General features: G+C 36.9%; 1 protein-coding gene across 4 annotated transcripts in view; it reads right to left on the reverse strand.

The window, feature by feature from the left end:
* angel1 (angel homolog 1 (Drosophila)) overlaps window positions 1-12166 on the reverse strand; it is a 36791-nt gene that overhangs the window by 19730 nt on the left and 4895 nt on the right. For all 4 annotated transcript variants that reach the window (XM_039741598.1, XM_039741597.1, XM_039741600.1 and 1 more), the window contains exons 4-5: window positions 6752-6821; window positions 5843-6294 (exon numbers count right to left, since the gene is read on the reverse strand). In XM_039741598.1, the coding sequence (XP_039597532.1) occupies window positions 5843-6294; window positions 6752-6821 (522 nt within the window). The remainder of the gene's footprint in view (window positions 1-5842; window positions 6295-6751; window positions 6822-12166) is intronic.

The following is a 12166-nucleotide window of genomic DNA, read 5'->3' on the forward strand; positions in this document are numbered from 1 at the left end:
AAACCCCTGAGTGAGTTAGGAAACCATCTACCAACAAACTCATTGCAAATGATGGTAGATAAAAATGACTTAAACTCTCACAACCATCAAATATAAACAATACTTAATAATGCACATTGAACATTATGTCTAATTTTGGAAGATTAAAGCTATTTAATACTTTATATAAGCCTAATATCTCCAATGCATTAAGTTAACCATTTGACATTTTAAGCAAATGTGGCAGACAGCTGACTTTATCAAAGCTAATTCTGAACGAAATCAGACTTTTCATTACTATCTTACAAGTAACCCATTTTAATGGTCTTACACTTAGCCAAGATTTTGAATGTATTCACTCACAGGCAGAAATCAGTGCATAATCACAGCCAGTTTACACAGGAAACTTTGTTCTTTTGTCCATCTGAGCTCCATGCTTGCTGAATGCCCTCGACTGCTTTACAAATCGGCTATGGTGTCATGCTCCATCCTTCAATAAATGTATTTGCTTTGAAAGGAATGCAATGAAACGATATTGTTCTTGGTACACAAAATGCTCTATTCTCACATCCATTTATTTATAAAAAAAAATACTAAACTCTTTTTACTCTCGGAAGTAACTGGATATCAAATATGCTTTGCAGGAAAGAGTGAAGGATTTTATAAGGTAATCCGGAGAAAAGACGCAGTCAAAACACAGAAACAGTACGATTACCAGGAGATCAAGAATTACTGCAACCAAAACATGAGACAAAAATCAGAGACGAAAATATCAAAATCAAAGATATTAGGCAGCAGATCATTAAACAAAGGAAATAGTAACTTTTTTTTTTTTTAATCTATGAACTCGAATTCAGATATAACCTTATGGTGAACTTATATCCTATTTGTCATGGTTGATAATACACAACTTCAGAGGGGGCTCACAAAATGAAACACTCCAATACATTTCAAAACAAACCTAAGCCATAAAGCAAACAAATAAACTAATGTGATCACCAAAATCCCTGGGGTGGAAAACCTACAAACTAAATGCAAATTCATACTGAAAAGAGAAGGGAAAATTGAAAAAAATGAACTGAGACAAAATATCCAACAATATCACTGGATGAAACATTATGTCATTAATTCAGTTTACTACATTTTCATTTTTAAAAATCTTAATCCTTAAAAGAAATAACAGAAATAAAAATAAACATTTTGCATCACCAACAAACTAAACACAAATAAACCCTTTGTTTTTAAACTAGGTATCTAAGACTTGCATTAATTCATTTAAATTGAAAGGATGAACAGTAGTCAAACTTCTCAACTAACTCCAATATTAAATTGGAAAAACAAAGTGAAACTTAATTTCCTATCTTACATTCTCGACTCAAATAATGCAATTTTGGGTGATGTAGTGTTGGAGTCTATCATGACAGCCTTGGCCACAAAGCAAAATCCCATCCTGGATAAGGTGCCAGCCCATGGCTAGACCGACACATTTATATTTACACAATACCTATTTAGAATCAGAAAGTAACCTGACAAGCATATGTTTTGGATTTGGCAGAAACAATGACCTGCAGACAACTCTAAACAGACACATGGAGACTGTGCGAAGTCCATACAGATAGGCAAAAAGTGTGAACTCATAAAGAGACAGCACTAACCGCTGTGCTACTACTCCCATTTACTACAGATGCATTTTAGATGTTAAAATTCAATTCTTTACAAAAAGCAGGACATGTTTCTTTTCTTATGGAAATCACAATATACAACAATAATAAAAAAAAAAAAATTACATAATGTTTGGAGATAGGCGGCGGTCAGCATAACCTAGACATGATGCATCAGATTTTTCATTTTAAACCAAGATTTAAACCAGCATAAAATTATAAATATTGTATTTGCAAAATACAAAACAAAATTACCTAATTCTAAGCAGGGATAAAGGGTAGTTAAAATCAGGGAAGAATGCAAACAATTTAACTGTTGTGTTTTTGAAATTAACTTTCACTTTTGCAGAAGCATATTGAAAGCACCCTTGTTTTACTACACATGTATTATTTAACATGTGTCTTAAATAAAATACACAACGATTAAATGATAAATAATGATAAAATAATGCCCTAATATTTCAGTGATTTTGATAATGTTACCTGCATTCAAGACATGGTACTGCTGTCTCCCATGTAAGCCTGTATCCAGGAAGACTGCAATGATCTGCATATCATTTAAACCCATATTTAACTAAAAAATATAACAAAGACAATTTACTAAATGTTGAAACTGGCAAATGTTACTGTTTAATGAAAAATATGCTAATTTTGAATTAGTCACCAACAACTTTCAATAAAGTTGGGATAAGAGTAATCAAACACTGGAAAAAGCTGTGCACTTAAAAAAAAAAAACACCTGCCAGAATATTTAACAACAAGTAACATGATTGGATATAAAAAGAGCATGTGAAAGAGGTAGAGTCTCTCGAAAGAGGAGGGGCTGTGATAGAACGCACAGGCAAATAGTGTGAAAATTTAAGAATAATATTTCTCAACATAAAATGGCAAAGCATTTCATCATCTAAAGTACATAATACCATTTAAAAGATTCACAGGATCGTGAGAAATCACTGTATGGGCTAAGGAACACTTTCAAAAAAACACTGTGAATACAGTTTGTTGCTGCATTCAGAAATACAAGTTTAAACTATACCATATACTGTATAAAAACATGATCCAGAAAACAAAACTGTCTTCTCTGGGCCCAACTCATTTAAGATGGACTGTGGTGAAGTGTAAAACTATTCTGTGGTGTGATGAATCAAAATTTTTAATTCTTTTTAGAAATCATGTATTCTGCATCCCCCCTGACTAAAAAGTAGAGGGTCCGGCTGACTTGCTATCAGCAGACAGTTTAAAAGATAGGGTATGTCACAGTATTGGTAGCTTAGCGTGTACATCTGGGAAGGCACCTTTAATGCTGAACAATATATACAGGTTTTGGAGCAGCATATGCTGCCATCCAGATGATGTCTTTTTTGGGAAAACACCTTGTATATTTCAGCAATACAATGCCAAACCACATTCGGTATGCATTACAACAGCATGAATCTGTAGTAAGAGAGTCCAGGTGCTAACGTGGCCTGCTAAATGAAAACATTTGGGAAATGATGAAAGGAAAGATATTACAAAGGAGGCCCTGAACTGTTCAGCACCTGAAATCCTGTATCAGGCAAGAATGGGACAACATTTCACTTTTGGAACTACACCAACAGATCTCCTTAGTTCCCGAATGTTTGCAGTGTTGTTAAAACAAGAGGTGATGCAATGCAGTGGTAAACATGCCCTGTCCCAACTTCTCTGAAACATTTCTGGCATATCCAAAATCTATATATATATAATTCACTAAGGCAAGACACCCATGGAAAGCATGCCGGAAGGGGCGCGGATTCACTGAGCCGCCGACAAGTAAGACACCTATGGCGCACGCAGGAAGGAGCCAGGCCCACCAACTCCGAGACCATTGGATACGACGACAACTCGCAGAGCCACGGCCACCAACTCGGACACAACGACACAGAAAAACCGGCGTCATTTATATTCGTCTGTCGTAGAGGCTACATGCATCTCCGAGCCACGTTGACTGTTCACAGAGGCATGTTTCTCGCGGAGGTGAATCACCATGGGATCTTTAAAACAATCCTTTACAACTGAGGTTAAAACACAATGAAGTAAGCAGTCTTTAAAAACCGAGTTTTCAGTTACGACGCACGACCGCGTGCACCATAGCAAACTGTTTTACACACTACATACAGGGATTCGCATCCGCGACAAACATGCGTCGTGTCTTTCCAGAAGTGTTTAGCATTCAATAAATAATTATGCATGAGATTGAGCATGTGTCTACCCGCCGCAGAGAGGCGTGGGTGAGCCATTACGTCCCTACCCTTTGTACACACCCCCCTCCTACCGCGCTACTACCGTGGTCGGGTGTCTTGGTGGATTATATATAGAGAAGCAGCCAAAACCACACAGAGCAATGAAAAGTCTACGTGAGTCACAGGTGCCTCTGGACTGTGCAAAGACGACAACGACTCAAGTGACGAGTTGGAGGTGGGCACATGAGCAGGCAGTGCTTACTGAACGAGAGGGCACGATGGCGGTACGCCAGTTTTCAGTCGCGAACGATTGTGTGTTGGTTTGTTCCGTGCATTGTTACAATGTTGCTTTTCTTGCTGATTTCTTACATTACCGATTTTTCAAATGTTAATTTTTTCCCTGTGCTTAAAAATCATTAAAAAAAACAGCCTGATTATGCGGCGTATGGTACGCCGCGGGTTGGCTAGTGCACTTATATTTTTCAACAATATAGAAAACAATAATATTTCTCAGTTTGAACATTTTATATGTTGTCTTTGTACTATTTTCAATTAAAAATAGGGTTTACGTGATTTTCAAATTATCATATTCTGTTTTTTCATTTTACACATTGTCCCAATTTTTCTTGGAAACAATTGTATTTTTGTTTATAAGAACACAGCTCACCACAAGAACAGGAAGCACAATTTCAGTAAAACTTAGTAAAACTTGACAAACATTAGCTGTTTTTAAACATTATGTAAGCCATTTATATACCTTTATATATAATACGCTACCATGGCTGGCTGTTTGTCTGTCTAGGATTTTAAATCACCTGTACCTCGCAAACCATTTGGCCTATTGAACTGAAATTTGGTACACATATACTAAGTGACCTCTACTGTACACTTCCGGGGTGATGATTGACCTCCAAGGTTATTCCTATTTTTATTTTATTTTATTGCAAAATCAACTCTCGGCAGCAGCCAGCAGGACAGCTGTGCGGCACATGCATACATATGCCTTTCTCATCCCTACCACCTTCGCTGTCACTTCCCCTACCTCTTCATATCTTAAATCATTCTTGAAGCAGATTGAAGACTTAAGTGCCAGCTTAAGTGAAAAATTAAAGAACACATACTAAGTAATTGCAACACAAACACTGACTTAATCAGTTTTAAAGCAAAAAGATGCTGACCAAAAAAAAGAAGAAGCAGGCTGCTAGAGTGGAGAAAAGTACAGCTGCTCAGGAAGCAGCAACTGCATCAATCTCTGAGCAAACAAATGTTAAATTTACAGAGAGAGAATATGAAAACTATGAATGTTCAAGTCAAGTGTATTCACTGCATGTTATCCTATAGTGCGCCGTTACAAGTATTACATAATACTCTGTACCAGTATAATACTATCTATATGCATGAAAAAAAAAACAAATACTGTACTAGCACTCAATCCACAGATTACAATTTACTTTGACACTATTTACATAAAAGTCACTATAGTCACTTCCCAGTCAGTACTAAGAAAGACTGTGTTGTTTAGTTAACTGAGATATCTATTGCATTGGGATGAGACTGTGTACACTGACATTCCACTCTATGAAATCTACTTTGTTTCGAAACATATATGTGCCACCTGAAATTGACTTGCCAATTTGTTACAGTACGACACATATCAATCTTTTTTAAGATTGTTTTTATAAAAAATATTCCAAAGATTGTTGGTTTTCATAGTTGCTCAAGTTCTAGTTCTCATATTCAATAACTCATTTTCTGGAAGCTTTTCTTATTTTACACCTATTTTAAATCAAGTACATTTGAAAATATTGCATAAACAGAACAAAACACCCATTTGAAACGGGTAATGTCTCCCATATACTTAAACAATAGGAGGAAAACAGTGTGTATTTAAACAAAGACATATGGATTCTTTGCCAATGATACCTAAAAACGCTTTTTCCAAAATATTTATTTTTCACTGGAAAGACATACTAGCACATTAAAAGAGTAACAGAACTTTACCATCCATGCTGGCAATCCATGGTAATACAGCTGCCCTGTCACAATGAACTGGTATAGAGGCATGCGGGGAATGCAGTTGAAGTCTCCACAAACTATCACTGGACAGGATGCTCCCTTCTCTCGCCAAGGCCTTATCATCAAGTCAATTTCAGCCATCAGCAGTGCCACTTGAGCAAGTTTGATATCTCCCCTTCTTGGACTGAAGAGGAGGTGAGTGTTTGCAACACAGATTGGTGATGCTTTTGAGGGCCTTCCCTCTGGTTTTAGATCAGAAGGTACAACACCCTGAAAAAGAGCTACTATTCCTACATTGTCTCTGTCCAACACCTCCACACTGGGTTGAAGAAATTCCACCAGCTCAGATGAAATGAGATCAAACTTTGAAGTCTTATAACACAAAGCACAGCCATCCTTCTTGTTACCCGTCCGTCGTTTATAGATGCACTTGTAGCCTTTAGAAAAGAGAAAAGAGTGCATACTTTTAGAACAAGGGAGTTTTCTTATAGTAGGCAATCGTTTTCTTATTTTCTACTAAACACATTCAGTATATCTAATGCATCAATCTGTCGTGTGATAAACTTCTCTGTCCAAAGACCTAAATATGTAAATGCCCTATTACCATCTGTGATCTAATCCCTGAGCCCATTATCCATTGGGAGTTGTTCCACCTCACTCTAAGTAGCATTAAATTAATGCAATTAGCAGTTTCAAATGCAGGCTTGACTCATCTGGCATTGCGCTATTACTTATTACTATGAAACAGTGTTCAAAAGAAAAGTAACACATCTCAAAGATTAATTAACAGAGAGATATATTTGTATCCTTTCATTACTACAGCCTTTTACATTATACTGTATTTAATATATTTTACAACTGTAACTGACAGTTCAAGAAGATGATTGTTCATACCCATCTGCACTAGGGTAGGCTCTATCTCTTCCTGGTAATGGTCTTCTTGAGCTTCTTGAAGACAAAGAATCTGTCATAACAGAAAGTAAATATGTTATAAGCATAAAATAATAATTATATATACCTGCCTGTTATCACAATTACTTGAATTAATAAAAACAAAAAAGAATAACATACAATTATGAATGTTAGATCCAGTCTGAAAGCCACCAACCACCCTTACATTAATATTAAATACTTGGTTAAAATATTCATATTTCAAGTTTTCAGTACCTCACAAACATAATGATGACATTTTATCGTGGTAGTGAATAATCCCAATGCATGAGTTCTTGCTTTTGGCTGTGTAGAGTACAGGGGGTCCTCGGGTTACAACACAGTTCCGTTCCTAAAACAGTGATGTAAACCCGAATTTTGGTGTAAGTCGAAACACACCCCAGCCTAAGTCACTTACCTATCCTAACACATTTATAAAATCATAATCTAGAACATAAAAACACAACTAAGCCACAGAAAAAGGAAAAGGACATAAAGATACTGTACTGTACTGTACTGTGGTACCAGAAAAAATGAGTGAAAATAAATACTTACCTTTATTCTTCTCATGTCTCAATTTTTTTTAAGTTTTTATGGGAGTGAGCGTTGTAAACTCGAAACGTATTTCGAGACGTTGTAACCCGAGGACCCCCTGTATTTGATTCTTATTCAGGCATTTTTTTTAACTAATACAGCTGCATCTTCAAAAGTTTAATACTGTGTTATATTTTTACTCAGCCGGGCCATTAGGTTCACATTTTTCCTTTGATGAAATTAGTTTATTAAATAAATCTTTCGAAAAACTGATTCTCTTGTACTTTTTAAACACAGTAAGCATGTGTTTTGAAGGAAAAGTGCCATTTTGAAATTTTCATGTTTGTGCATTGCAAAACTTACTGTAATTACTGAACTTTTCAAATGATACTCCCACTGCTGATCCTTTACACATTTTATACTTCTGCAGTTTTTTTAGATTTGGGTAAAAAATGTGACTACTATTAATTGTCCTGTGATGATAGGGGGGAAAAAAGATTTACAATAATTACCCAAGAAATTACTGCTTTACTAGTTGTCAGTGACATCTATAAGAATTAAGTTTAGGTCTTGTTTTACCGGGCATATCACAAGTCCTGGGTTAGTAGTAATAATGGATCCACTGCGCCATGATCCAGAGCATCATACAAAGACTGCCAAGGGCCAAAATTTATTTGTTGTTCAAATCATGAGTGAGGGGTGAGAGAACCATCAAGAAAAAAAGTAACAACTAACTAACCCAAAGGGAATTTAACCAACCAATTCAACTCAGAATCATACAGCCAGCGCCTACCCTGCCAGTAGTGGGTCAATTGATGTAAGACAAGTAACAGTTATAGACAGGGCAACACTGAACTGCCCAGCATACTCACATTCACACACATGTATTCACAAAGTAACAATTAAGAATTGCCAGTGTTTAAGGGGATATAACACCAGAGCACTCCTAAGGAAAGCCTACATAGACATAGTGAGAATACACAAACTTCATACAAACGACGACTGGACTTGGAATTTGAACATAGAACGTTGGTCCTATAAGGGAGCAGCACGATCTACTGTTCAACCATTTATTATTACTATTTAAGAGAACTCTAATTAATGAGTGGGACAAAACCTCTGCTTGTCCTTATATGCATTTGAGCACAAATACTCTCCATCCTTCAACTCAAGCCTTCTTTCTCACCAATGAAACTTCATAGAGGTCTAAGATCTGCATGTAATATATGTTGTCACTTTGTGTATATTTTTGGGACACAGCAATCGCTTAACAATGACACTCATTCTCTCATGCGGGCTTGTAGTAAGGCTGGGAGGAAGTGTAAGAAAGACAGGCATCAGATTATCTTAAACATTCCAAGAGAATGTCTGGCCAAATATCAGGAGGCTGTCAAGACAAGAACAAAATATTTTTCTGACATTATCTCCAATTAACTGTCAAGGACCTCGCGTTCTATCAGTATTGTTAATGCTATATTTAATCAATCATTGAGCCTCAACAGTGTTATGTCTGTTCTGATCAGTAAAACATTTTTTTCCATTACTAAAGCTGATAAATTAATGACTAACGTCTTTGTCATGCACACTGCTGTCTTTACTCAGTTTCAGACCGCACCTCTCACATGCTTGTCTCTCACACAAAGTCAGCTTCTTGCTCTCTTGATTTTTGCCTGCTCAATTCCTTAAGGTGATGTCTGAAGAAACTGGGACTAGTAAATTGTTTAATAAAATTAGTTTTTAATGACAACTTCTGTTCCATTTTATTTTAAAGATGCAATCTTGACCCCTCACATATCATAGTCTTCATCTTATCTCCAAAAATCCATTTTTCCCACAATTCTCAAGAATTTTGTTTCGTCCAAGCTGCAACAATCCTTAGATCAAAATAGCTCTCTTGTTAAGTTTCAGTCTGGATTCAGAAAAAATCACAGAACTGAATGAGCCCCCCTGGGAGTGACACATGATCTGCTGCTAGCAGCTGGTTCTGAGAGGTGTACTATGTTGATCCTGTTGGAGGTGAGTGAGTGCTGCCTCTGAATTACTTGATCATGGCGTTGTTACTGATCAGCTTGAGCAATGGATTTGCAATTAAATTAAAGTTTACAAAATATTTTAATTGCAAGACCTTTACTGTCAATACTGGTTGCTTGTCATCTTCTATAGCCCCTCTTACCGGCAGGGTACTGCAAGGGTTTGTTTTGGGACCACTTCTCTTATCTTTCTAATATTCACACTATTTCCAAGAAAGCATAGATTTCCTTAAAACTGCACATCAGCAACCTTGGTATACATGTTGACTCTGATTTCAAATTTGATAAAGAAATAAATGTTGTGGCTAGAAATATTTTTTTTTAGATCAGGATCATCACTACGATGAAGTCATTTCTGTCTATTTTTCTACATTAGTGTTTGCAATTCATCTTTGCCTTGCCTACTGTTAATCCAAAATGCTGCTGCCAGAGTTTTGACTGGCATCAAAAAAAGAGATCACATTTCACTTGTGTTGCCTTCTCTCTATTGGCTCCATGTGAATTGCAAGATGGATTTTAGTATTTTATTGTTTTTAAAGCTTTCCACATGACATGTCCATCTTATCTTATTAATCCTCTATGCCTTTAATCATCTTCCAAGTTTCTTAGGTCCTCTGACCAAATATTTCTGTTTGTTCCGCACATACACTTGAGGTTAGGGGGACTATACCTTTGCTATTGTGAGTCCTAGGCTCTGAAACAGTCAGCTCCTCACAATATCACCAGCCCCTGTGATTAAGAACTTCATATCTTAATTAAAGATATACATTTTTTAATTACTTTTAGGTCATGGTAATGTGTTATTTTTACATTTGTTGTTTTTTCTCATTTTTACGATAATAAGCTTGCAGGTGTTTTGTTTGGTTATATGTCAAAATATAAAGAGGGAAAATAAAAACAAATGTCAAAACATAAAGAGGGAAAATAACAATTACTTCAAAACTATTACGCTCCACTCTTGCTTTTTAATCTGGTGCTTGGTTTTACTGTTGTAAAGCATATCAAGTTTTAATTGCATTAATATACTAGGGGGCTCTGCCCCCTGCTCGCTTCGCTTGCCCACCCCCGTGTTTGGTTTACCGAATATACAATTTAAAGAGATTGTTATTTTCATGGGAATTGTTACATATGCATTATTTTCACTTTTACTTTAAAACTTTCGTAAAAACAATACTTGTCCTTTATTTCCGGCCCCAGGCGTGGTTAAATATCTCTTGCAGGACATATAACACTGCTCGTGTTTTGTTTAGGGGGGGCAGCGGAATGCACGCTAAGGAGATGCCTGCCTTTCTGCTGCTGGCAATCTGCGTGTTCTTTTTGTCATGCTGCAAATTGATCATTTAAAAGCCTGTACAGCAGCTGTACTTTTGTCACTTCGTGTCTCTGCCACTCACGTTGTGAAGGAGGGAGCTCAACGCACGCCAAGGAGTTGCAGTCGGATCATCTGCTGGTTTGTTGCTACTGGCAAGCTGCGTTTTCTGCTTGTCGCGCTTTGCATTGATCATTTCAAAGCCTGTACAGCAGCTGTCCTTTTGCCATTTTGCGTCTCTGCCGCTCGCGTTGTGAAAGGGGGGGGAATGCTAAACACACGCTAAGGAGAAGTGGTCGGCTTCCTGCTGTTGGTAAGCTGCATGTTCTGCTTGTCGTTGTTTTAAGAGCTGGTAGCACACGATGTCACATGATGCGGGACGTCAAATTGTCTTCCGTGAAGATTATGCCTCATCTCCCTCCCAGGATATTTTTTATAATAGAGAGATATACATCTGTAAGTGCAGATAGATAGATAGATAGATAGATAGATAGATAGATAGATAGATAGATAGATAGATAGATAGATAGATAGATAGATAGATAGACAGACAGACAGACAGACAGACAGACAGACAGACAGACAGACAGACAGACAGACAGACAGACAGACAGATAGATAGATAGATAGATAGATAGATAGATAGATAGATAGATAGATAGATAGACAGACAGACAGACAGACAGACAGACAGACAGACAGACAGACAGACAGACAGATAGATAGATACTTTATTAATGCCAAGGGGAAATTCATAAATTCATTATACTATGGTTTACATTTTCGCCCTTTCCAGATTTTTATATATCCGTCTCTATGTATATATAAAATCTAAAGTCTGTCAGTCCGCTTTTCACAAGAGAACTACTTAACGGAATTATATCAGGATTTTTTCTATAATTTGCTTGAACACTCCAGTTTATTTGCGACTTCTCTCATCGCGCTAAGTATCATAGTTCACTTGTGGCACCTTACCTACGCTTAGCTAGCGAACGAGAGAACTACTTAACAGATTAAGATCTGATTTTTCTTCTATAATTTGCTTGGACATTCCGGTTGATTTTGCAATTTCTCTCATCACACTATGCATCATAGTTCGCTTGTAGGAGCGAAATATTCGCACCATTCCGAGAGGCTGCGGGCTGAGGGGAGGGGGAATCGTGACGTCAGGAGTAGGGAGCTAGGCTGGGCCCTCCTCGCTCACACGTTTTGCAGAGTAACATGCCTCCGCTTAGCTAGTGATACCTGTTTGTTTATTGAGTTTTAAATTTAGTTTGTCCTGTTTCACTAGTACGCGGGTGGAGAAGCAGTGGACAGCCAGTCATGTATAAATGGCGAACTATATCAAGTAAAACCCAGAATTTTAATATAGTTTTAATTGCAAATGCTGATTTAATCTTTTTACCGATAAATCAATTTTAAAGAACAAAGAACTCAAGTTACTTTTAATTGAAATCTGAAGTGGCATCTGCCTGTTACCAGGGCTTATGAAACAACCCATACATG

This window comes from Polypterus senegalus, chromosome 18 (genome assembly GCF_016835505.1).
Source record: "Polypterus senegalus isolate Bchr_013 chromosome 18, ASM1683550v1, whole genome shotgun sequence".
In the NCBI taxonomy this organism is placed as follows: domain Eukaryota; kingdom Metazoa; phylum Chordata; class Cladistia; order Polypteriformes; family Polypteridae; genus Polypterus; species Polypterus senegalus.